This window comes from Heterostelium album (genome assembly GCF_000004825.1).
Source record: "Heterostelium album PN500 unplaced genomic scaffold PPL_scaffold3, whole genome shotgun sequence".
Lineage (NCBI taxonomy): Eukaryota > Evosea > Eumycetozoa > Acytosteliales > Acytosteliaceae > Heterostelium > Heterostelium album.
Window position 1 is genome coordinate 1310854 of NW_008805065.1, and position 27866 is coordinate 1338719.

At 35.5% G+C, this 27866-nt stretch overlaps 7 protein-coding genes across 7 annotated transcripts; 6 read left to right on the top strand and 1 right to left on the bottom strand.

Moving 5' to 3' along the window:
* Positions 1–159: 159 nt before the first annotated feature.
* asns (asparagine synthetase) lies at positions 160–3953 on the top strand (the record flags this gene model as incomplete). The annotated part of the gene is made up of 6 exons (XM_020574069.1): positions 160–239; positions 335–578; positions 664–1981; positions 2771–2995; positions 3122–3285; positions 3351–3953. 6 exons carry the CDS (start codon positions 160–162, stop codon positions 3951–3953), a joined length of 2634 nt encoding a protein of 877 aa, XP_020436141.1.
* A 170-nt stretch (positions 3954–4123) lies between these two features.
* PPL_03098 (Cyclophilin) lies at positions 4124–5800 on the bottom strand (the record flags this gene model as incomplete). Its single annotated transcript, XM_020574070.1, has 3 exons — positions 4124–5213; positions 5296–5641; positions 5752–5800. The coding sequence occupies 3 exons, from the start codon at positions 5798–5800 to the stop codon at positions 4124–4126; spliced, it is 1485 nt and encodes a 494-aa protein (XP_020436142.1).
* Positions 5801–6118: 318 nt separating this feature from the next.
* PPL_03099 (uncharacterized protein) lies at positions 6119–10310 on the top strand (the record flags this gene model as incomplete). Its single annotated transcript, XM_020574071.1, has 5 exons — positions 6119–6132; positions 6848–6884; positions 8399–8423; positions 8584–9775; positions 10256–10310. 5 exons carry the CDS (start codon positions 6119–6121, stop codon positions 10308–10310), a joined length of 1323 nt encoding a protein of 440 aa, XP_020436143.1.
* Positions 10311–10525: 215 nt separating this feature from the next.
* On the top strand, positions 10526–13564 carry prpf6 (pre-mRNA-processing factor 6; the record flags this gene model as incomplete). The annotated part of the gene is made up of 3 exons (XM_020574072.1): positions 10526–10662; positions 10747–13370; positions 13518–13564. 3 exons carry the CDS (start codon positions 10526–10528, stop codon positions 13562–13564), a joined length of 2808 nt encoding a protein of 935 aa, XP_020436144.1.
* Positions 13565–13973: 409 nt separating this feature from the next.
* PPL_03101 (uncharacterized protein) lies at positions 13974–14800 on the top strand (the record flags this gene model as incomplete). Its single annotated transcript, XM_020574073.1, has 4 exons — positions 13974–14084; positions 14171–14255; positions 14331–14658; positions 14785–14800. The coding sequence occupies 4 exons, from the start codon at positions 13974–13976 to the stop codon at positions 14798–14800; spliced, it is 540 nt and encodes a 179-aa protein (XP_020436145.1).
* Positions 14801–15595: 795 nt separating this feature from the next.
* PPL_03102 (uncharacterized protein) lies at positions 15596–16131 on the top strand (the record flags this gene model as incomplete). Its single annotated transcript, XM_020574074.1, has 3 exons — positions 15596–15679; positions 15759–15843; positions 15938–16131. 3 exons carry the CDS (start codon positions 15596–15598, stop codon positions 16129–16131), a joined length of 363 nt encoding a protein of 120 aa, XP_020436146.1.
* Positions 16132–16734: 603 nt separating this feature from the next.
* PPL_03103 (putative E3 ubiquitin-protein ligase) lies at positions 16735–27467 on the top strand (the record flags this gene model as incomplete). The annotated part of the gene is made up of 8 exons (XM_020574075.1): positions 16735–16812; positions 16881–16982; positions 17213–17431; positions 17517–18970; positions 19064–20274; positions 20435–20555; positions 20646–27302; positions 27365–27467. 8 exons carry the CDS (start codon positions 16735–16737, stop codon positions 27465–27467), a joined length of 9945 nt encoding a protein of 3314 aa, XP_020436147.1.
* Positions 27468–27866: the final 399 nt, after the last annotated feature.

The following is a 27866-nucleotide window of genomic DNA, read 5'->3' on the forward strand; positions in this document are numbered from 1 at the left end:
ACCAAAGACATCATCAAATCAGAATCATAAATAATCATTATATCTTCAATTGACTTTTTTTAAAATATTTGAAAAGTCAAACTTTTATATATCTCTCAAAATTTATTAACTTTATAAATTTATTATTTGTTTAAACTAAAATATCATTATCAATTTGAAATGTGTGGAATCCTTGCTATTTTAGGTTCATCAGAACCAGCACCAAAACTTAGAAAGAAGGCATTGTCTTTGTCTGCCAGGTTTGTATAAATAATAATAGTTTGTTGTTTTATTTTTATTGTAAAATATTCTAATATCTTTTTTTATTACTACTTTATTATTATTATTATTATAGAATTAGACATAGAGGACCAGATTGGAACGGTGTTTTTGCTTCTGAGGATTCAATTCTCACTCACGAACGTTTGGCTATTGTCGATTTGGAAAACGGTGCTCAACCACTTTTAAACGAAGACGAAAGCATTGCTTTGACTGTCAACGGTGAGATCTACAACCACAAGGCATTACGTGATATCTACTTATCATCTGGTAAACACACATTCAAAACCAACTCTGATTGTGAACCAATTTTACATGCTGTAAGTAACAATCAACCAACAACAATTCCGTTCCTCTGGAAATAACAATTAACTGACAATTGTGCCAATTGGTATTTTTCAATAGTACGAAGATAAAGGAGATGATTTCGTTGATAGTTTAAGTGGTGATTTTGCATTTGTATTATATGATTCAAAGAGTAAATCATATTTGGCTGCTCGTGATCCAATCGGTGTCGTTCCATTGTATATTGGATGGGCAAAGGATGGATCGACTTGGTTCGCCTCTGAAATGAAGGCATTGAAGGACGACTGTATTAAGTTCCAATCGTTCCCACCAGGACATTACTACTCGAGCAAGACCAAGGAGTTTATTCGTTACTACAACCCAAAGTGGTTCGACCAACACATTCCAGCTCACACCAGCGAAGCTGAGGTTCTCCCATTGATTCGTGAATCCTTTGAAAAGGCGGTTGTCGCTCGTATGATGTGTGATGTTCCCTACGGTGTTTTGTTGTCGGGTGGATTGGATTCATCGCTAGTTGCATCGATCGCTGCCAGACACGCCGAGAAGCGTACCGAAGATTCCGAGCAATCGCGTGCCTGGTGGCCAAGATTGCACTCGTTCTGCATTGGACTGCGTGACGCACCCGACTTGAAGGCCGCTCGTGAAGTAGCCGACTACCTCGGAACCGTCCACCACGAATTCTACTTCACCGTGCAAGAAGGTATCGATGCACTCACCGACGTCATTCGTTCGCTCGAAACCTACGACGTCACAACCATTCGTGCAAGCACACCAATGTATTTCCTCGCCAGAAGAATCAAAGCTATGGGTGTAAAGATGGTGCTCTCTGGAGAAGGTTCCGACGAAGTGTTTGGAGGATACCTCTATTTCCACAACGCACCAGACGCCGCCGAGTTCCACCAAGAGTGTTGTCGTCGTATCAAGGCACTCCACTCATTCGATTGTTTGCGTGCCAACAAGTCGACTGCCGCCTGGGGAGTGGAAGTTCGTGTTCCCTTCTTGGACAGAAACTTCTTGGACGTTGCAATGGACGTCGATCCAGTGCACAAGATCTGTAAGGACGCCGACGGTAAATCGCGTATCGAGAAGTACGTACTGAGAAAGGCATTCGATGTTAAGCAAGGCGAGAAGCCATACCTTCCAGACTCTGTGTTGTGGCGTCAGAAGGAGCAATTCTCAGATGGTGTCGGATACAGCTGGATCGGTGGATTGAAGGATTACACTGAGGCTGAGATCTCCGATGAAGATTTCGCCAAGCGTGAAATCCTTTTCCCAGACGACACACCAGCCACCAAGGAAGCTTTTTACTACCGTCGTATTTTCGAGTCACTTTTCCCAGGAAAAGAGTGTCGTGAAACCGTTGCACATTGGATACCAACATGGGGTGCCTCTCAAGATCCATCCGGTAGAGCACAAAGTAAGTTGATCTCTATCTCATTCAGAATCATAAATCTTATTATTTATTAACAATCAATCTTTCTCATCAATTTTTAACAGAGGTACATTTACAAACAACATTGTAAATAATAATAGTCTAAAAATATTCATTTCTCTTCTTTTTCGAGAGATGGTATAAGCAATAATTAATTAATAAAAAAAAACAATATTTATTAATTCACAAACATCTATATTTATATTTATTAAATCTGATTTGATTATAATGAAATTATAATTGTAAAAAAAAATCAAAAAAGTTTTAGATTAATTTTTTGTTTTATAAATAGATAGATATTATTAGTTTTTTAAAATAATCTTTTCTTTGAGTCACATTCAACACATAATTTATAATAAAAATTTTATTCACCCATCAAGTATTGGATGTCAGTTCGATTTTACATCTTCTTAATGAATGAGTTTGGTTTGTTTTTAAATTTGTAGTTATCGGATTGGTGGGTGAGTGTGTGAATTAATTATTATTTGTGTTTGTGTATGTGTGTGCGTGTGAGTAAGGTATTGTTATTATTTAATTTTAAAAGTTTTGTTTGGTAATAAAAAAAAAACAACTGATAATATTAAAATTATTATTAAATTTAATATTATAGTTTCATTCTATCTTTCTTATCTGTCATTAAAATTTTATATTATTATATATCTAATAAATAAAACCAACAAGAACAACTTTGCAAATTATAGTACTTTTTTTGTTTTTTCTTTATTTCTTTAAAAACTAAGAACATTTGTATTTGTTTGTTAGTTTATTTTATAGGTTTACCAAATTTAGGTAAAACAAATTATATTTATGTATTAATTATGTATTCTATTCAAAATGTAACAACATCATCATCATCATCATCATCAACAACAACAACAACAACAACAATGTTGAATTTAAGTGATTACGAAAGAATGAGAATAGCTTCGAAGCTTGGCGATACAGAAACACTTGGTTCTATACTTTCTCAATTTTGTCAAGATTCAGCTTGTCAAAAATGTAATTTAAAATGTGGCTGTCTGCTGTGTTTCAATAAAATTTTTGAAAAGACAGACGACAACTCGTCGGAAACAACAGATAATAGTGACAAAGATATACATAATGAACAAGATATAACAACAATAGATGAACAACAGCAGCAACAAGAAGAAGAGCAACAATTCTGTTTATGTAAATATAATTTCTTAAATCAACGAGATCAAGATGGAATGACATTTCTTCATTTGGCATCATTAAATCACTACACTAAATCAATCGAACTATTGGTAGAACATGGATCAAATATAAATGTAATGTTATTTAAAAATCGTAACAACAATAATAATATGATTTACTGATACATTAATTTTATTAGATTGTCAACAATGATGGACAAACTTCTTTACATATGATTTGTAATTATCAATTTAATTTGTGTGGCGAAGAGAATCTTTCGTTGGTACAGTATATAGTGAATCATGGTGTAGATACCAATGTTGAAGATTACTTTGGCCATACCGCTGCCTATTATGCTTCGTTGAACGGTCGATTCCTCATTGTCCGATGGCTACTAGAATATGAATTGCAAATGGACGAACTAGTTAGGCAGTCTTCAAATTCAACCGTTGAATCTTCATTGCCATCATCGTCATCATCAACAACTAATAATAATAATAATAATATACTATCAAAATCATTGTTATCAAATTCAAACACATCACTTTTAAATAGAAATAACTCAACAAGACACCAACAACAACAAACTGGTAGCTACTGTAGAAACTATCAGTTGGTATATCAACCATTGAAATATATAATTTCGATTGCATATCCATTGATAGAGATCATTTGTTGCATGCCAATCATGGACGATCACAACTCGACAAGCACTCTGAGTAGATCTACAAACAGTCGTCCCATTACAACAGTGATGACTCCAAACACACGGACATCATTACTAAGAGATTTCTCTAGTTAATCAAAATACGCATCATCTTTTTTATATTATAAAATATCGTTGTTCGTTTAATAAATAAACAATAATATTATTTATTTATTTATTTATTCATTATTTTATTAATGATTGATTGATTGATTGATTGATCTTGTTTTTTTTACTATTAATATTTTATTTATATTTATTTCAAACTAGTAATCACTATCACTTTCATTTTCATCATCACTAGTTCTTCTCTTTTTCCTATCGAATCTGCCACCACTAGATGATTCCCTTAAAGGTTGATCTTTTCTATCGATATCATTATCTTCTGATTTCTTCTCATGTTGATCATCTACCGATCCAGATGTTGTTGGTATATCTTTTCTTCCGACTAAATTATCAATGTTTTTATCATCGTTATAATCCACATCACCATAATCTCTTTTCTTTCTACTATCATCTATTCTTTTCTCAACCACTCTATCATTATCATGGTCGTCTCTTCTATTATATCTATTATCTCTATCCCTATTATAATCTCTATCTCTATTATAATCTCTGTCTCGGTTATAATCTCTATCCCTATCTCTATTATATTCTCTATCTCTATTATAATCTCTATCTCTATTATTGTAACTCGATTGTTGTTGTTGTTGTTGTGAATATCTTACAGCACCTCTACCTCTAACCACTGGCTTGCCGTCAGAGTTTGAGTTGGTGTTTGAATTATAGTTATTGTTGTTGTTGTTGTTATTGTTTGTCCACGGTTTCATTGGTTTGTATCTATCTTTATATTGGTCGACAGATCCACTTCTAGAACGTGAACGTGAACTACTGCTATCTCTATGCTTATCTTTCTTTGACGACGACGATCTTCTCGGACTCTTACTTCTACCACGCTTTCTATCGTTGTCACTATCGCTATCGCTACTGTCACTATCACTCGTATCGCTATGATGACTCTTCTTTCTCTTTTTCCTTTCTTTTCTCTTTTCTCTTTTCTCTTTCTTTCTGGCTTTTTTCTCTGCTTTCTTTCTCTTTTTCTTTTCCTTTCGCTTGATGCGCTTCTCTTTGTCGTCCGAGTCACTTGTATCACTGTCGCCACTACCACTCTCACTGCCACTCTCACTCTTTTCCTCCTCCTTCTCCTTCTTCTTAATATCAGTCTTTCTTATCAGTTCTCCACAATGCGAAATTCTAACATCTGCGAATGGCTTATCACTCTGATCGGTCAACACAGCATTTAAGATATCTACAATAGGTTTACCATCAACTACTCTACCAAAAACAACATGTTTTCTAAAATAAGAAAAAGAAAGAAAAGAAAAGTGTTAATATTTGATATGATGATATGTTGTTGTATGGATTATGATTAGTTTACCCATCTAAATGAGAAGCAGCGTTTGTTGTTATAAAGAATTGTGAACCATTTGAGTTTGGACCGGCGTTTGCCATCGATAGAAGATATGGTTCGCTGTGTTTCAACTTGAAATTCTCATCGTCGAATCTACTGCCGTAGATGGACTGACCACCGGTACCATTTTTATTTTGAAAGTCACCACCCTGAATCATAAAGTTCTTGATGATACGATGCAATGTCGATCCCTTATAGTGCAGCCGTAGCTGCAGTGTATCAGAAACACCCTTCTCGCCTGTGCACAAACATCTAAAGTTCTCTGCTGTCTTTGGTGTTACATCACTAAACAATTCAAATACGATTCTACCAACTTAATTAATCATCAAAAAAAAAAAAAAAAAAATTAGCATATTATTTTCTATCTCTTTAAAATCAATCAATCAATTTAATAACTATTTAGTTAGTTAGGTTAGTACTTACTTGGTTTAGAATCGATTTCAATATCAAAGAATGTTCTTGGTTTTACCATTAAATTATCTATCTATAAATATAAATATTCTGTATTATTAGTTATGAGGATGTTGAAGTTTAAGAACTAATCGTTGAATTTGAAATTTAAAATGCTGTTATTATTAATTTTTTTTTCAATTGTTTAAATTTTTTGAATCAATTTAAATGATACATCTAAAATTTACTATCAATTAAATTTGAATTACGAAAAGAATAAAATAGTTTATATTTTATTTTATTTTATTTTTGGAATAAAGATAATTATTGCTATACAATCACTATAGTATATCATAGTAGTATTTGATATCATTTCTAAGATATAAAAAAAATATAATCAATGAAATCAAAAGTGTATTTAAAGATGATGATGATGATTAATTGTGGTAATGGGGCATAATTAATTCAAGATAATCTTAAGTGTTAGTTTGTTGAGTTGTGTTTTTTGTTTTTTTCAAATAATCGATCTATCTAGAAAATAATTAAAAATATTTTAAAAATTGTGATAAATGAATGTTTAGCATCCACTTTTTGTTTTATTTTTCTTTTAATGTTGTTAGTCAACAACAAATCAAATACACATTTACCACATTTAACTTCAGTAAAACACAAATCAATCAAATATAAAACACAAATCAAAATCAATCAAAAGAAACAAAAAAAAAACAAAAACAAAAACAATTTTGTGTGTTTTCTCCTTACTTTTTATTCATCACTTCTTCTTTTATATACATATATATTTATATATTAAGTTTATTTATTTATAAATAATAGAAATATTTATTTTAAAATAAGTTAACCTAGGTTAGTTGATTGTTTCATCATCATTGTAAATAATATTATTATTAACAAAAATATATAAAGTGAGTTGGTATGTTATATAAACTTTGACTTGATTTTCAATTTCTTCAATTTATGTATATCACTATCACTTTTTAGTTGAGTTAATAGTAATAATAATATTATCATTTATAAAAAAAATGTTTCGATCAAAAGAAAAGGTTGGATTGAATTGGAATTAGATGGTGGTTGTCGAAAATGAAAGATGATAGACTAACTATTCAAAAAGCGGCACACAACAACAGCAGCAACATGATGATATTGAAGTATTTCAGGCGAGTTGAGTTGGTTATCAATAATAATAATTCTGTTTTTTTTTTTGTTTTAATTTTTGTCTTTTTTTCTTTTTTGTTTTTTTTTTTTTTTGTTATCGAAATAGAGTAACCAACCCCTTTTCAAACAAAAAAAAAGGTGAAAACAACTTAAATTAACCCCTTTAATACAAAGTAACCTCCAACAATTCAATTGTTTTTGTCAAAAAAAAAAAAAAAAAAACTTATTAAAAAAAAAACTAAAATTAAAAAAAAATAAGTAAAGTAGTAATAATAGTAATAATAAAGTGATAACAATAGCAGTAATAAATAATCAAATCAAAACAAATCAAAACATACAATATAATATTAATATCGAATTCATATCGAAACAGAACAACAACAACGTAATAGTTGATTGATTTTGACAGAGGAAAACCTATCATTTATTCGTTAATTCTATCTCTCGCATCGATCGCACAACAACAAAACCACCAATATAAAAAAAATAAAGTAGTAGTAACAAAATACATACATATACATACACAAGTAAATATTAATACTACACACCACACTATCCTATCAGTATTTTTTTTTATGTTTGATATCAAATAAAAATAATAATAATGATAAAATTCACTAAACCACAACCACTCTACTTACTCAATTCAACTCAACTCAAATCAACTCAACACACACACACACACAGAATAATAACAATAATAGTAGTAGTATAGTTTGCACAAAATCATCCTCTCTACACCTATCTTAGCATCATTAAATTTATTATTTTTATTTCAAATACAATATTCTGTTCAATAGCACTATTTTTTTTTTTTTTTTTTTTGGATATTACTTACTATCACGATTTATTTTATTATCCAATAATTAAAAATAATATAAATAATAATATAATACTGTTTGTTTGTTTGTCTGTTTGTCTGTTTATACAATTTAATGTTAGAAGGTGAGAGGTGACTGACTGAAAATAATATTATTATTACATATAAATATTAAATAAAGTATATAAAATATAAACTTTTAATAATATTATTTTCACATTGCACAAAAAATCAATCATACATTCAATCGGTCAATTCAATTCAAATAATCGAATTCAACTCTTTTTTCATTCATTCATATTAAATAATCAAGTTGTTTGTTTGTATGATTGATTGATTGATTGATTTTGTTTTTTTCTTTAAATCACAAATCACATTATTATCAAATCAATATATAATAAAATTAATATAATTTTAGTATTAATATAAACCTAATTACATTATAGATTAGAATATATTGTTATTTGAACATCACATCATCGATAGATTGTCAGAAGTCTAGTTTTTTTTTCCTTTATTAACATTTTGTGATTGTTAATATCGAATCAACAAAAAAAAAAGTAAAAAAAAAAAAAAAAAAAAAAAGAAAGTTAAAAACTCTTACTATCTTCTTTTCTCAACTCTGTTATTATACAATATATATAAATATATATCATCTTTATCTATTTAAAACATATTTATATATAGATATACAATTATAATAGTAATAATAGTAATAATAGAAATAATAGGAATTGAAAGCAAAATCAATTCAAACCAAATAACAAACCAACCAACAACTAATAGTTTACAAGAATTACTATTAATAGATAGAGTATAAAAGTAAGAGAGAGAAGCGGAAATGGGTTGTGGGATTTCGACTTCAAAAAAAGATGGAACTTCAAAGGTGAAGAAACCGAAGCAACAGAATTACAATGGAAATCTAAAGGTGCTGAACGGCACAAACACCAATGGCGGTGGCGGTGGTGCCAGTATAAACAGTCCGCCACAACACAACATCAGCAATAATAATCTAGCTGCCACAATTGACTCGGCGCAGCACCCCAACAACACGACGACAAACACGACGACCACCACAACAGGAGGCTCTTCCGGTAACCTCGCCTCCAATATAGTTTCGAGTAATGGTGGCAACAGCAATTTAAATCTACATTCCGGTGGCGGTGGCAACACGAATGGTCCGAATAAAGATATTACATACGTTGATACACAGCAGCAACAACAACAACAACAAGATAAGCGGTTTTCAACAACGGCGGCAACAGCAGCAGCCAACAACAACAGCAATGTATTGACGACATCATCGAAATCCAATAGCAATCTACACAACTCTAGTGCTCCCCTCATTGGAAGCACAAGTGCGCAACCCCAAACAACACCACCCACATCATCATCGCTAAGTGTACAAACACACAATCAAAATCAACAAGCTACCTCTACAACCTATATTTTCAAACAGTCACTGGGCAATAGTGGCGGTCAACAATCATCACAACAGCAACAACAGACCACTCAAACTACCGATTCGAAAAATGTATTAAAGACCTCAAACAACTCAAATAACAAACCACAACAAACACAACAACAACAACAACAAACACAAAACAACAACTGTAATAATATTAATAATAGTAAATTAAATACTGGTTTATCAAATAACAATATAGTAAACGCATATGATAATCAAGTACAACAACAAAATAAACCATTAGATAGTCAACAACAACAACCAAAAGCCAATGCCAGTTCTCTAAATCCTTTCCCGGGCGTTGGCTCGATATTAAAGAACGGTATCTGGTACACCGAATCGGAGCTGTCAGAGGAGAACTTTGTTTGGACACCAAAATACTGGACAATCGATCGTATTGGTAAATGGGTTGATGACATTGAGTTTTCAGATAATCAGACTTCACCCACAACACCCACTTCATCTTCACTTAACCAACAACAACAGCAACAACAACAACCAACATCGCAAACATCAGGCATTTCACAATCACCTAAACCATCGAGGCAATCGTCATCATCAAACATCACATCGCCAGCACCAGGTCCAACAACAATGTAATTTGATTTTTTTTTTTCCAAAAAAAATATACAACAAAAAAGTAGTACTTTAAACACTTTAATCGATTTTCAAATAACATAATCCAACAACTTTAGTTTTCAGCTGTACTCAAACTTGAGCAGGGAAATAGTACAGAAAATAAATATATCTATTTATATTAAAACAAATAATATAAAGATTTAAACAAAAAAAAAAAAGAAAAACAAAAAGAAATACAACTTTAATTTGAATCGTAGTAAATGATAGACAAGCTGTTGTTCATTTATATTATTATCTATTGTAATGTACTGTTACTATCTTTTTTTATTTATTTACGTCTTTTAAAAATAAAACTCAGGCTAGTGATGTTACTCCCACCAACTAGAGCGAAAAATGAACACTGTTCAACAAATGTGAAAGAAAGAACTATGGGTTAATTACAACAAAGGTTTCCAAGTTTACATAACCGAGAGTTATATATATTATCATTTCTTTAGGATTCATTTCACAGAACGTAAAGTAATTTACAAAGTATACACCAAGAAGACATAAATAAATAAAAAAAGACAGTGAGTATTATTACATTAAAACAAACTGATGAAAATTCATCAACATCAATGTGTTTTTCACTTTTTTTTTTTTTTTTTTGATTACTTTTTGATAATCAATCATTCTCTATTATTATCAATATTTGTTTGAAAGTTAATTAGTATTCTTATATATTATTATTATTGTTTTTCATTAGTATTGTTATGATATGATATGATATGTCTTATATCAATCCATTGAAAAAGAAGTTCTTAGATCAAACACCTCCACCAAACTATGTTGCTGGATTGGGTAGAGGTGCAATCGGTTTCACTACACGTTCTGATATTGGTTCTGCTAGAAATGTAGATGGAGGGTAAGTTTTAACATATTATTATTGTTATTTGTTATTTGTTATTTGTTAAAAACTAACTTGTTATTGTTTGTATCTGAAAAATAGAGTACCGGGATTTGGTGATAGAAAACAACAACAACAACAGAGAAGTGGGAATGAAGATGATGAGAATGGAGATGATAGCGATAACATTGGATATACAAATTACGACGAGTTTAATGGTGATGCAAACGATGGATTCTCTGATCCCAATGCAATCTACGATGCCGACGACAAAGAAGCAGACGACATCTGGGCAGAGTTGGATAGAAAGATGGATTCACGTAGAAAGACAAGACGTGAGGAAAAAGAGAGAGAACAGATGGAAATGGATAGAATGTCACGACCAAAGATTCAACAGCAGCTTGCGGAATACAAGTTGGGATTGGCAGCGGTCTCTTTGGACGAATGGATGAATCTCCCGGATGGTGGTGACATCTCGAGAAAAGCAGTAAAGAAACAGCGGGAAATCTATGTTCCCGTGCCGGATTCGTTGATTGAGCGAGCGAGACAAGAGAATGAATCGTATTCAGTGCTGCAGGTAGGCAATTCCAGTGGTGGAATCAACGACGGCAACCTGTCGAGCATCTCTGGTACGACGACGACCGACTTGACACAGGTCGGATCGGCGCGAAAGACAGTGCTCGATTTGAAGTTGAATCAAGTGAGTGACAGTGTTTCCGGACAGACTTGCGTCGATCCCAAAGGTTATCTCACCGATCTAAAGAGTAAGAAGATTGCAACGGACACTGAGATTGGCGATATCAAGAAAGCGAGATTGTTGTTCAAGTCGGTGATCCAAACCAATCCTAAACATGCTCCCGGTTGGATTGCAGCGGCCAAACTGGAGATGTTGGCTGGTAAGCTGAGTCAAGCACGTAAAATCATATCACAAGGTTGTCAGGAGTGTCCGGACAACGAGGAGGTGTGGATTGAGAATGCCAATTTGCAGACGCCCGACAACGCCAAGGCGGTGTTGGCGCAGGCAGTCAAGCTGATTCCACAGTCTGTCAAAGTATGGCTGTATGCAACCAACTTGGAGAAAGACATTCGTATGAAGAAAAAGATTCTTCGACGTGCTCTAGAGTTCATTCCCACCTCTGTGAAGCTGTGGAAGGAGGCGATCGAGTTGGAGGAGCCCGACGATGCAAGAATCATGTTGGGTCGTGCAGTGGAGTGCGTTTCCGACAATGTTGAGTTGTGGCTGGCTTTGGCCAATCTAGAGACCTATGAGAAAGCCAGAGAAGTTCTGAATCGTGCGCGTCAATCGATTCCGACAAGCAGCGAAATCTGGATTGCAGCGGCGCAACTCGAAGAGTCGGCAAAGAAGAATGAAAACGTATCGCGTGTCATCAAGAAAGCTATCAAATCGCTGTCCACCACTAATATTGTTGTGATGGATCGTGAGAAGTGGATTGGAGAAGCAGAGAAATCAGAGAAAGTCGGTTATCCAATTACTTGTCAGGCGATCATTTTCGAATCGATTGGAATGGGTGTCGAAGAGGAAGATAGAAAGAGAGTTTGGTGTGCCGATGCCGAGGAGCTGATACAACGTGGATCGATAAAGACTGCCAGTGCTGTCTATGCTTATCTGCTGACGGTCTTCCCAACAAAGAAGTCGGTGTGGGTCAAGGTTGCGCAACTCGAGAAACAATACGGCTCGAAAGAATCGTTGGAACAAACATTGAAACAAGCTATAAAGAACTGTCCGCACTACGAAGTGCTCTGGCTGATGTATGCCAAAGAGAAATGGCTGGCTGGCGACGTCGACCAGGCACGTTCCATCTTGACACAGGCTTTCGAGTCGAATCCTGGAAGTGAGGAAATTTGGTTGGCTGCCGTCAAAATTGAATCAGAGATGAATGAAATCAAGGTGGCAAGAGGTTTGTTGAAGCGTGCCATCGATATGGCAGCGACAGAGAGAATTTGGATGAAGTCGGCGTTGTTGGAGCGCGAGTTTGGCGAGTCGAAAGCAGAGAACGATATTCTGGCCGAGGGATTAAAGGCGTTCCCAACAAGCTGGAAACTGTGGCTGATGAAAGCGCAGCTCGAGGAGCGTGTAAATCCACGCGCACTCGACAAGATCAGAGACATCTACAATTCAGCCGTAACGAAATGTCCATCTTCCATCCCATTGTGGTTGGAGTTTGTCAGATTTGAGAAGCGCGCCAACAACCAACAGAAAGCGAGAACTCTCTTGGAGAAAGCAAAGCTTCGTAATCCAAAGAACGAGGAGATCTATTTGGAGTTTGTCAGATTTGAAAAGTCGGTTGGAAATGCCAAGGCCGCTGCCAATTGGCTGTCAGTCGGCCTGCAAGAGTGTCCGAAATCCGGACTGCTCTGGGCCGAGGCGATTGCCAACGAGCCAAAGCATGGCCAGAAGAACAAATGTGTCGATGCTCTCAACAAGTGTAACAATGACCAATACGTTCTGACGCAAGTCGCCAAGATCTTTTGGTTCGACGGCAAGCTTGACAAGGCAAAATCGTGGTTCAAACGTGCCATCACCACCTTTTCAGACTATGGCGACGCCTGGGCATACTATTATTTATTCCTACTGAGAACTGGACAGTCATCGAGCAACACCAGTAAAAACCTCAATGAATCGGAAATGAATGAGCTTCTCAAACAGTGTCTAGAAGCGGAGCCTCACCACGGAGAACAGTGGACTAAAGTGTCGAAACAGCGTGGTAACTCAAGATTGAAATCAGATCAAATATTGAAACAAGTTTCAATTAATATTTCACAAAATCAATTACTTGTATAGATAAATAAAACATTTTTATATAAATAAAAATGTGTTTATGTTTGTTTTTTTTTTTTTTTTTTTTTTTAAGCACCAATAAGATTATTTTGTCATTGCAAATACAGATTCACCAAATAATTATGATTAAATTATCGATTCAACAACAAATAGACTCTGTTTATTTTTATTTATTTTTTTGTTGAATAATGTCGACTTTTTTTTGGTAACACTCAAATGTCAACAATATTCTTGGCATGTCAGTACATTTTTGTGTTTTTTTTTTTGAAAACATAAAAATCTATATATTTTTAAGTGAAAACTTCACATGTTTGTTTTTATCTTTATTAATAAGGTGCGACCCTCCACAGATACCCAATCTAATTAAAATAAAAAAATGGTAATTTAATAAAAAATGTTGACAATTGTTGATAAATTTTTTATAAATTAAAACAATCTTTGAATTCATTTAATTAAATATTGTTTTTTTTATATACTTCAAACAAACAAATAAATATATTATAAATTTTAATAATAAATAATAATAATAATGTCAACTGTTGAAACTGCTGCTGTCCAACCCGCTGCTGTCGCCGCTCCAACATCTACAGGAGGAAAGAAGGTAAAGCCATCCAAAGAAGAAGCTGTAAAATTGAAATTGGTATATATTAAATGATTTGATTGTTGTTTTGTTGATAATAATTTCAATGTATCTTACCAACTAGTTAACTTTTAATTTAATTGTAGGAGAAGAAACAAAAGAAGACTGCTTTGCTCGATACTTACAAATCAAAGACACCAGCTGAACTTCAAGAAGAATTAAAGAAAATTAGTATGTAAAATAGATGTGATTTGTATTATGTTCAATTGTTTTTTTTAACATAATTTTAATTATTATTATTATTAGCTGGTGACACTAAAGAGGATAAGCAAAAGCGTAAAGTTATCCAAAAGGCCATCGACACTCAATCTGGTACTGTAAAGACCAAGGAGGAGAAGAAGAAGGACAAGTCTGCCAAGAAGATCGAAAAGTTAAAGAAGAAGAATCCAAACATCACTCAAGAGGAGATTGACCAGGCACTCTCAGAGAAGAAGAAGGACAAGAAGGAGATAAAAGAAGCCGCCAGAGAGAAGGAAGGAAAAGCTCCAAAGGAAAAGAAAGACAAGAAGGAGAAGAAAGACAAAGAAGGAAAAGAGAAAAAGGACAAGGAAGGTAAAGAAAAGAAAGAAAAGAAGTAAATTAGTTACTTTTACTTTCAAAAAAAAATATTGTACTCTTTGTATCTATTTATTCCTTCATTCTCATTTAACAATTATTATTATCAAATAAAAATTTAATATTTTTAATTACATATTATAAGTAGAGATTCTTCTTGAACACACTCACCATTATTATTTAACAAAGATTTCATTGATCAAATAATTAGTTATTTAGATCTAGAATCACTAAGTTAAGATATTTTTGGCAGTCTCAGTATTTCTATAGTATCAACTATTTTTCAACTTTTTTACTCAGGGTAATTTCCCATTATTTAGCATTGCAAGATCATAGAGGTCATAACATTGTGGACCTTATAACATAGGGAATTTATAGTTCAATAATATTTGTTCAGACAAAGAAAAACAATAATTAAAGTTATTATTGTTTTATTTATATATTAAAAATCTTTAAACAAATTGATAACTATGATGGTTTCACGAGGAAGACAAATTGATAACTTGGAAATATATAATGTATTCATTTTACCTTTCTTGGTATTGATATTATTGTATTTATTGAAAAATAGTTGACATTTACAAGATATTGATTAGTTTGCAACATTTCTCAATATATTAGGAACATTAATTCCATGATACATTCTATTTTCAATCTAAGATGGATACTTTGAAAGTTTATATACTTAGTGAGTTATTGTTTGTTTTTTTGGTTGAGCAAAATGGTTAAAAATTAATAGATAGTTTTTTTTTTTGGTTAGATTTTAATTGGGTAGTAGAATCATTCACACTAATTATAGTTTAACTGACTTGGTTATGTATTATATTGACCTTTTATTATTCAAATAATAATGATAGCTATATATAAGAAAGGTTATTTCTAATTTTTCATAATTCAAAAATTAATTCATTTCTGTTGTAAATTTCTAAACTAATAAACTAAAGTAATATTTAAAAATGTCCTCTGTTGAAACTACTACCCAAACTTCTGATTCCTCAAAATCAGAAAAGAAGGTAAAGCTATCCAAAGAAGATAAAATGGTAAATATCAATATAGATGGATTTGATAATAATTTTGGTTATCATTTAATATGTTTACATTATAAATATATTTTGATAGGAAAAGAAACAAAAGAAGAATGAATTAATTCAACATTATTCATCTATGAAACAAGAAGATCTCTTAAATGAATTAAATAAAATAAGTATGTACATTCAAATAGTTAAACCTCTAAAAGATAACTAATTCTAAAATCATTTTATCAACCAACTTAATTTTAAAATTTAATCGGAGAATAGCTGGTGATACTAAAGAGGATAAGAAAAAGCGTAAGACCATTCAAAAGGTGATTGACATTCAATCGGGTACTGCAGAGACCAAAAAAGAAAAGAAACCAAAGGACAAGTCTGCCAAGGAGGATAAAGAAAAGAAGGACAAGAAGAAAGATAAAAAAGACAAGACTGATGATAAAGAAAAAGAATCAGAAAAATAAAATCCACATACATACCTGATGTGACTACATATGTATCCATTTTAATTTACAAAAAAGATGCATCTTTTTTACTTTTTTTTTGCGAACTACAAATGTAAAAATAAAATTAAATTTTTAATAAATTCAAAAACAATAACATGAACACACAAACCTCAATTTATTTTTTTCTATTTTATTTTTGTTTTTATACACATTTATTACGCTATTTAAATAATATATTTGATTTATTGTTATTTCTAAATTATCATCATAGTAGTACTCTAATAATCAAATAATTTTATTATAATATATATATATATATATAATTATATTTGTTTTTTTTAGATAGATAGATAGATAGAATAGAATAGAATAAAAACATAGTTTATTCACGATTATTTACAGAGCTAATAGCTATTGTTATGAGTTATACTTGTCTATAAAAGTGAAAAGAATTAATAATTAATTTTTAAATTGATTGATTGGTTGATTTGATTGTAGCATACTCATTCATCCATTCATTCAATTCTTTGTGTAAATAAAATATAATAATCATCATAATATATTCACAATCATCATAAAATAAATATTCATCATCATCATCATCATCCATCATCCATCATCATGCAAGCTTCGAATCCAACCACCACAACAACAACAACAAAACAAAAGAAACAATCAACTTCAAAAACATACAAAGTCGTAAGTATGAACATAATAATAATAACAAACATTTTAAAAATAACAATGAATCAATATCATATCATTAGGAATCAATTTTAAAGAACTTTGTTGAATTATTAATAAGTGCTCCTGAGGACAAGCTTATTGAATATCTATCGAATTTACAAGAATGGCCATTCGATCATCATGTAGGTACAATAGTGTAGTGAACGCAGTTCATCATCTTTCAAGAGATGAAACACAAAAAAAAACCAAAAATTAAATCACCAAAATTTCACACAAATTTAAATTAACACCTTTTGTTTTTTTTTTTTTTTTTTTATATTAAAAATTTAATTTAACTTATTAGGATGATATGAATCACTTGAGTGATCTTCTGATGCGGTTTCAAGATATATTTCATAGGTTAATTAATAAGTATACACCTCAGTCCTCCACTTCCACATCAGCAGCAACAACAACAACAACAACAGCATCAACTTCAACCAATTCCAGTTATATTCCATTATTGACTGCATCACCACAGCACACCGAAGAAGAATTCAAACATGACAAACAGCTCATCTTACAATTAGTTAAATGTACAAGATTCATCATATCATCATGTTCGAATGGTAATCACTATCAATCTTCAGAGGTAAGTAAACTTACACATATGTTAATATTAGAGCAATGTTTTCTTTCATTCATTCAATTAACTTAACTTAAATATTATATTATAGGAATTATTACAACTATTTTCATTCCATGATTATGATATAAGTAACGAGATATTAAAGCTATTATCCATATTATTGATAACTCCAAAGTATACGAGGGAGTGTGTATTTTTCATCCATAATAATCTTGGCCCTAGGCTAAAGATTCTCGCAGCAGGATTTCCAGAGAATCATATGGACCTCCTCACTTGTTGTAGTGAGGAGTTGGTGATTCCATCATCCATTACAAATTTCACTTTGGAATTCTATGAGAAACACCAACAACCACAACTACAACAACAACAACCACCACAACAACAAACAGAACAACAACAACCACAAACACCACAACAATCACAACAACAACAACAACAACAAAATGTACAGGTTAATGAAAGTGACCGTAAATCCTTTGTTAGATTTACAGATATAGATAAACGCACAGCTGCCAAAGAGAGTCTGTTTGATATTGTACAAAGTCAGATATCAAAGTACGCCATGTCGGAGGACGATCAATTTCATACCTACAGTCGTGTGCATACCGCCCAAATATTTGGTGATGTCGAGCAGCGTAGAAAGTGGGTTCAATGTCGATTGATGGCCATCAACTGTATTCAGTACACCACTGAGCAACAGCTTGCACAGATCGTCGTTGACGAACCGGATTTTGTCAACGAGCTGATGGATCTCATTAGAAAATACACTACAGTGCCACAGGACGTGCTCATCGCCGGAATCTACGCGCTCTCTTCGCTGTCCTCGTCGTACTTGTCGAGTGGATCGACAAACTCTCTTCACTCTGCACTCTCCCAAGGCTTCTTCCAGTCGATCCTTCGCAAGTGCGTCGCCATCCTCACTGGAAAGATCGCGCCAGAGCCACCCTTTACCATATACTTTATGAAGGCAATCTTTCACTTCCTGTTTGGCATCTCCTCGGTCAACAAATCGATTCTCCACACCTCGGGAATCTTTGTGTCATTGCTCCCACTCCTGCAGATGCACACTTCCACAGTGTCCAGCATCAACTTCCAGCTGGCAACCTACCGAATCATCCAGGTGATGATGTTCTACAAGACTTCAAACATTGAGATATTCGGTGAAGTCGAGCATCTCCAGCAATTCGTTCAGACACTCGAGTCCGAGGTTAATTACATCATGGAGAACCCACTCGCTCCCGAAAAGGAGGAAGAGTTGCTCGTCGAGTTCCCGCTAAAGACAAAGCGCACCAAGAAGCCACCATTCAAGCTGGCCACACAAAAGATAGGAGCGCACCTGACCTACGATGAATCAAAGGTCGACACCTCTTTGTTCCAGCTGAACAATCCACATCTCACGGGCAAGCGCAAGATGAACCTCATATTCGAAATGCTTCATACTCTGTTGCCCATTGTCAGTAGCAACGGAGTTCCCCGAACCATCTTGAATCACATCATCGACAGTTCCACCGGCATACTCAAACGAATCATTGTCAATCACAAGTATTTCAGCTCGCAGGTGCTCTGCCAAGCATTCCTTTTGCCGACCCAGCTCATCCAGAATGAGCCAACCTGTTTCACCACGCTTCAGTCGAGTGGCTTGATTGAGGCACTCTTTGACTACATCACTCAGAACGAGTTCCCACCAGAGATGGTATTACTTATAGTGTCGGCACTCAACTCTTTCTGTTTGAATCAACAGTTTAAGCAAACACTCCTCGATTCCAAGTTCCTCGAGCGCTACATGTTGATTTTCGCCAAGCCAAAGTATGCTAGCGCCATCTCCAATCGTGTCCTCAGCAACATCGCCACTTCCATTTCTGATCTGATACGTCACTACACTGAACTGAAAGCACCGGTAGTCGAATCGATGGTTTCACTCATCGATTTGGTTTTGGCACTCGACTTTGAATCGCAATCGGAGAAATCCAATAACACTGCAGTCGTCAACACGGTAACTCGTCTTCTCTCCATTTTCTTTAGTACTGGCGAGAATGAGAAGCTCTTTATCCAAAAGAATGGACTTGACAAACTACTGCAACTCTACACCAACCCCAGTTGTTTCCCAAAGAATCTATCGATCTTTAAAGCACTCAGTGTCAACAACACTTCGCTCGTTTTGAAATCCATCATCAAGAATTTGTCTGCGCAATTTTCTGAGCTCGATACATTGGCGCCAGCTTGGCGAACCGTTAGAATCATCCGTGACTGGGATGAGACCGACGTGAAGAACAAAGATCAGATACATCGTAGTATCAAAACCATTGGTGGAATCGTAGTTATCCTGGTAAGCTTGATCAAAGAAAATCCCGATGACATACCCATTTCCGTGATGGACGAATGGGCTACCGATCAAGGAATAGCCGTATCTCAATCAATGAGTTGTTTACAACGCTCGCTCTACTGGGAAGCTTATCTCGGTCGCCATTCTCTCTTGTCTACACCCAAGAAATCGGGAGCAACTGCAGCAACATCGGTAAATGAGTCCCCGAAACTATCTTCAACCGAAGACTCATTGTCATCGTCATCCAGCAGTATATCAGAACAAAATCAACCTGCAGCAACAACTACTACCACCACAACATCATCTTCAGATCAATCTAGTTCGTCAAGCAGTGGTGTTGCCAACAAAGATTATGAATTCACTTTCAGAGATCAAATACACGACCTCGAATTCCTCTTGAATTACTTTATCGAATCGTTGAACCCACATGGAAAGAGAGATATTCTCAACGACACTAAATCTGAATTGCTCTTAAAGACAATCGCATCTAATCTAACAAATTGGATTAAATGGAAACCTGATGGTAAAATTTAGAAATAACATTTTTTATTTATTCTTTTGATTCTAATACTAATCTCTTCTTTTTCAACATATATATATAGAGAACTTGGCCAATAAAATATATCATAAATATATTGTAAAGTGCACAGATGAAATTGCCAAAATAGTTTTTATCAATTTAGTTGGTTCTCTTTATAAATTGGATTTCATGGATGTATTTTCCCAGATTCTACATTCACTCGTTGAGGAATTCAATCAAAATCCACAAACTGAAAACGTTAACCTTAGATGTGCAATTTTTTCGTAAGTAATAATAGTAATAATAATAGCAATAAGATAATTAACAAAATTTATATTGTTTTTTTCGAAAAGATGTGGTAATTTGATTTTAAGTATTGTCAATACTCTCACTGCCAAGAACCAAAGTAAGTCGATTTCCGAAAAAGTGATGCCAGTCATATTGCAAGAGGTAATCTTTTGTTGGAATCAGCCAACGATCTCATTGCTTCCATTCAAGAGAGAAATTCTTGAATCACTCTATCTCATTTTGAATAAGCACGATGACCAACAACAACCAGAACGTCCCAAGGTTTCGAAACCACCTCCACCTGCTTTCGTTCCAAGTGAAGATAATATCAATTTGTTGATGGACATGGGATTCATTCGTGAGCATATCGTCAAGGGAATGAAAGCGCTGCAATCAAACAATGTTGAGAGTGTCACCGATTGGATGTTGAACAATCCGTATGTCGAGGAAGAGGAACCAGCCAAGTCTGCTGTTGCCACTCCACAACAACCGGTGGCTGCTGCTACTCTCCCGCCACCACCAAAGGAGAAGGTTACGATCGATGCCATGGTACAGGAAATCAGACCGACATTGGTCGATAAGGCACTCTCATTGTTGAACGACCAATATGAAACCAGCTTGATTGAGAGTATCTATCATTTGTTCTTGCTCATTGTGAAGGACACCAAGACACCGGAATGCAAAGACCACATAGTTGATCGACTCATGAAAGACATGGAGCTTTCATTCTCTGACTACTCCTCAAATTCCAAGTACACCATCGGTATTCTTTATCTACTGCAAAAGCTCAACGATGTTCCAGAGATTCACAAACTCTACTCGGACAAAGGATTATTGATGATTCTTGTTGGATTCCTCTCGGATTTACAACATAAGAAATCGGTATTTGTTTTGCCAGTGACTAGTGGTGAGGAATCAACAACAACGACCACGACCACGACCACCAGTGACAAATCTTCAATCGCCACTACAATGACATATCTCAATAATCTGTTAATGTTGGTTCAAGATTTGATCAGACCAGAGTATGTCAAACCACCAAATTTCGATTTCGAAGAGGAGGAGAAGAAAGAAGAGTCGATAGATCCCGAGTACTACTTGCTGTTGGAGACTTGCATTGAATTGCTCAAACTACCAAACACTGCACCACTCGATGTCGTTCTGTTGAAGATTCTCAAGCAGTTGACCAGTAAACATGGTCTTGCCATTCAGTTCTTGAATGAGGGTGGACTCGATGTTCTCCTGCCAAAGACTTGTTCCGGTCTACTAATGAAGGATGTCACTCAAATGTATCATACCATCGTTCGTCAGATCATAGAGGATAAGGATACATTGCTTGCTTCCTATTACAATGTCATTAAGCATCTCTTGATTGCCAACAAAGTCCCCAAGGGTGTCTCGGCAAAAGCTTTTTTAACTACTTTGTCCAAATTTGTTGCACACAATCCAGTGGTATTCTTGCGTGCCTCAGTCGATACCTGTCGTCTAAATCAAAGCAGTGGTATCTACTTTGCCAAGACCAACGCAGTGCCAACTTCAGTCCCAGAGGATACATCTCACATTGTCAAGGTCGCACACGTTTTGATCAATGCCTTGCTCGCACCCCAACCAGAGTCAACAGCTAGCGAGCCAATCGTATCGCCAACTATCTCTGCCAAGCGACACGCCAAGAGTAAGTTCACTACTCCACCAACAGGAGGTCCTGTTGCTATTGCTCCACACCCAGACATAGAAGAGAAACCCTATCCTATTCTCTCGAAAATAGGACTTTTGAAGTTGATGGAGGAATCGAATATTGCATTCCCAGTGTTCCTTGAGGTTCTGCTCGATTACTCTGAACAGGATCTACTCCTCTTTGTAATGAAGAATTTCATTGCCAATTCGAATGGCTCCACTCCCAATGAAAGTGCAGTTGCAAATCACCTCGCAGGCTATAGATTCATTTTATCATTCTGTGGAAGTGCCAGAGGTAGAACCAAGGTGGTTGAACTCATTGCCAAATGTCTCACAGAAGCTAAAAGTGATTATCAATCCAGCCATTCAAAGGCAGATCAATTACGAATCAGCCATATTGTCAATCTAGTTGGAATCATGTTGAATCTTCCGCTACATTGTTACACCAATGAGATGTACCGTATGTTGGTAGAGAATGATATGATCAACATTCTCTTGGAGGTCTTGAATGCCATCGATTTCAGTTCGAACAAAGCATCGCAAATGGTAGTATCCATGCTCCAGACCGTTGGACAGTTGACAAAGTATGCTTCCAATCCTCCAGAGAAAGAAAAGGACGATTCTCGTCTCAATATCTTTGAATCGCCAACTGGAAACTTTGACAATTTCTTTAGAAACAGCAGAGATGCTATTTTCACACCAATCTCTCGGTCACCAGAGGAAGAGCTTCAAATGTTAGTTGGTAATGCACTTCAGAATTTCAATCGTATGAGATTTGTCAACTCGAACGAAGCTGATCTCGACAATTCCGACGATGACGACAGCGATGACATTGATATCGACACACAGGACGACGAAGACGACGACGAAGACGCCGATATGATGGATGAAGACGATGATGACCTCGACGACTCGGATGAGGTGATCGACGACGATGAAATCATGGAGATGGAGGATGCACTCCCCGGACTCATTGAGAACATCCAACAAGAGGCAAGAAATCTATCGAATCTCTTGAATCAAGAATCAATATTTGATCATCTCTTGCGTTTCAGCAATGGTCAGCTCAACCATTTGGTTAACAATCTCGGTGGTAACCAACCACAGTTGGATTTGTCTAATCTCTGGCGACCATTAGAGAGATCTAGAGATCGTTTGATTCCAAACAATGCCACTCAGATCTCCACTCTTTCCAAGGAACTCGATGAAACAAACTATGCCGTCATGTTTGAAGTCGATCTCATCAAGTTGTTGACCAAAGCAACCAAGGAAGACGAGATTCAAAAACAAAAAGAGAAGGAGAAGGAAAAGGAAAAGGAGAAAGAAAAAGAGAAAGAACAAAAGCCAAAGGAAGAGAATTCAACCGGCGAGGAATCGTCCAGTGTTGTACAACCAACAACTACTCAAGATTCTCCATCGACAACAACTCCTACCGCTTCGAATTTCGTTGCTCCACCTTCCTCAACGCAATCGACATCTCCAACTACTCTTCAACAAATGAGTTCTCCACCTGTTTCATCACCATCGTCCTCTCTATCGTCGTCTGCCTCATCGATTCCGTCACCATCAGTATCACAATCACCAGTCATATTCACTCCCGACCTGGATATGAGTGTTTGGAGAAACAATACGGAAATCAATCAAATTGCCAACAGTATCTCATCGAACCAACAACAGACTTCATCCAATACAGACGCTCCACAAATCGACCAAGACAATGAAGAGGAACAAGGTAGTAGTTCAACTGCTACCACCACTACTACTTCAACAACAACCTCTGCTACTGATAATCAGGAACAACCACCACCACAGCAACAACAACAATCCCAAGAACAACCAGCGGTTCCTGCACCAACACCAGTATCATCTGAACCAACTACAGTCGATTTAGGTATCGATCCAACATTCTTGTCGGCCCTTCCTGCAGAATTGAGAGCTGAAGTACTTGCCACCCAACTTGGTTCCATTCACCAAAATGCTACTAGTAACAACATCACTATTAACCCAGAGTTCTTGGCCGCTTTGCCACAAGACATTCAGAATGAAGTACTCGAACAGGAACGTTTGATATCACAAAGAAGAAGAGCTACTGCACCACCTCCACCCGTTGATATTACACATGCTCAAGACATGGATAATGCATCGTTCTTGGCCACTCTTCCACCCGATCTCAGAGAGGAAGTATTAATCAGTCAACCAGAGGCATTCCTCTCAACACTCCCACCAGAACTCCATGCTGAAGCCGTTCGTCTTCGTGAGAGAGACCGTTACGACACCTACAGAAGCTTCATTGAGAGAAATGCTCAACAACCACCTCCACGTTCTTTGAAGCCAAACGCTCAACAGAAACCAAAGACTGTTCTCAATCAGAGTGGTTCCCTTGTGAAGAAAGAGAATCTTATTCCAATATTGAGAGTGTTGTATCTCGATCATCCATGGAACCGTCAACAACTCTCACAGATACTCCAACAGATCTGTACATTTGCTGAGAATCGTAATCATCTCTTGACCTATCTGATTCAGATTCTAACAGCATCCAAGAAGTCGGCTGTTTCAACAACATCCAGCACCTCTGTGACTTTGGACAACGATACCTTCTCACCAGTTGACGACCCATGCCATCCACTTGTAAAATACAAACACTTTAGATCGGTCGAGGAATCTGATCATCCACCTTTACTTGTCATTCGTAGAATATTGGATATTCTTCAAGGTCTGATTGCCAACAATTCACACGTTGCTCAATGGATGTGCACTGAGCAGTCATTGCCATTGCCAACCTCAAAGAAAGGCAAGGAGAAACAAGATGCATCAGAATCTTCTATTCCATTGTGGAAACTGTGCTCGATCATCACCAACAAGGATATCTACAACAAACCAAGTCATCTTGAGAAACTAGCATACACATTCCTCTTGATTTTGGATTCCCAAAAGAAAACACCTGTTTTCCCTAAGCAATTTGTCGATAACTTTATCAAAGCAATGTTAAAGAGTACCTCTGAAGCCAAGATTGTCCAGTTGTTAGTTAAGATCGGTACTTCCGAGGAGAATCGTTCCATTGTTCTCGATGAACTGACTCAAAATGCAAAGAAACTTGCTGGAGATGTCATTGCCAACCTTAACAACATCAAGGGTATCTTTAAGGAATCACACATGTCACCATCACTTGTGGTATCATTACTTCCATCATCCTCGAAAGAGACTAATCTCTTGCAAATTCTCCAAACAATGTCTATGATCCTATCACCCAAACCAACAACTCCAAAGATATCTATACCAATAGAAGTCAATGAGAATGCCGCTGCTGCGCCAACTTCTCAAGAGGCAAATACCAATACAGATCCTGCTGCTTCTACAACCAATACTACCCAACCACCAACTGCGACAACAACTCCAGCACAAGTTCCACCAACACAAGCAGTCGCTAATGCTAGTCAGCCTGCTGCTGCTGCTGCAACTGAAGAAGCAACTTCAACCACTACAACAACTACTACTACAACCACTACAACAACAACTTCTACCAACACAACAACAACAACAATCACAGGTACTTCTTCAGGTTCCTCATCAGCCACTGAAAGTAAGATCACAATTGGTGAATACTTTAAACATAATATGGAGTTTGAAACTCTTTGGGATACTATCAAACAATTCCTTAAGCTTATCAACTCTGAAAAAGAAGAGAAACCAGTTACCAAACAGAAATTCCTAAAGAAAAAGATCAGCTCTGTTCCACTGTCATCTTTGTTGTTGCCATTGATGGAGATATACTTCCAACTCAACTCACCACACCCCGACAAGTTGAATGTCAACACAGTTCCAGTGTCTCCAAATCTCTCAGGTTTGAAGTTATCGAACCAAAGCATTCCAGTCCAGACCTCAATTACACCACCATCTCAAGACTACCAGACAATGAGATTCTTTGAGTTTGTTGAACAAAATAAGAACCTAATCAATGACCTCATCAGACAAGATAATTCACTATTGAATGGTTCATTCAGTATTTTGATAAAGATTCCGAAATTCTTGGATTTCGATAACAAGAGAACCTACTTTAGACAATACTTCCAATCGAGAAAGGAGAGAGCAGGTACTATCAGACTCAAGATCAGAAGAAATCACATCTTTGAAGACAGCTACATGCAACTTAGAATGCGTCCAGCCGAGGAATTCAAGGGTAAGCTTCACATTCAATTCTCTGGTGAAGAGGGTATTGATGTCGGTGGTTTGCTTCGTGAGTGGTATTTGGTACTCTCCAGAGAGATGTTCAATCCTGGATATGCACTCTTCAAGACTTGCGCTGCCGACAATGTCACTTTCCAACCAAATCCAGAATCCTATATCAATCCAGACCATCTCTCGTACTTTAAGTTCATTGGTCGTATCATTGGAAAGTCATTGTATGACGGACAGATGCTTGACGCTTTCTTCACCAGAAGTTTCTACAAACATATGTTGGGACTTCCAATTACAGTGACAGACATGGAATCAATCGATCCTCAATTCCACAAGAATCTAATCTGGATTCTAAATAATGATATCACAAATGTAGTTGACTTGACATTCTCTACTGAAATCGATATTTTCGATTCACTCAAAGTCATTGAGCTCAAACCAGATGGTGCTAACATCCCAGTTACAGAAGAGAACAAGCTAGAGTATGTAAGATTGGTAGCATCGGTGCGTATGACCAACTCAATCAAGGATCAGATTGCAAGTTTCTTGGAAGGATTCCACGAACTCATACCAAAGTCATTGATCAGTATCTTTAATGAACTCGAGCTTGAACTGCTCATCTCTGGTCTACCGGAGATCGACATTGACGACCTCAGAGCCAACACTGAATACAGTGGTTACTCTGCAGAATCACCTCAAATCAATTGGTTCTGGAATGTCATTCAACAGAATTTCTCGAATGAAGAAAAGGCACTTTTACTACAGTTTGTTACTGGTACCTCAAAGGTCCCACTAGATGGTTTCAAGGCATTGGTGGGTATGTCCGGACTACAAAAATTCCAAATTCATAGAATCAGAGGAAATGCTCATAGATTACCGACAGCACATACTTGGTAAGTCAGATTTTCAATTTAATTCTTCAATTATTGTTGACTAACATTTTTTTATCAAATAGTTTCAATCAAATAGATTTGCCAGAATATGAATCAAGTGAACAACTTGAAAAGATGCTCAAGATAGCCATCAGTGAGAATTCAGAAGGTTTTGGTTTCCATTAAACTTTTGAGAATTGTGACGTGGTACTTTTTTTAACCTTTTGGGTTTGACAAAAGAACCCCTTTTTAATATATAAATAAAGTAAATTAGTTTGTTTAGTGTTTCCATTTATTGTAAAAAAATGAATTAAATGTTTTATTTGTTCACTTTCAAAAATGAACAAATTTTTTTTTTTTGAAAACCAAATCTGATTGTTTTTTTCTTATCTATGGATAAAAAGTAGGACCATCTTCAATTCGAAACAATCCAACTGATTTGTCAGAGATCTTTTTTAAAAATTTAAAGTTCTGACAATCATCCTGTCCAAGATAATAATAGTCACCGGGAACCCAATCATAAAATTCCCTCTCTGAGGATGACAGACCAATGATTGGCACCAAAACACCAAAAACCATCTAATG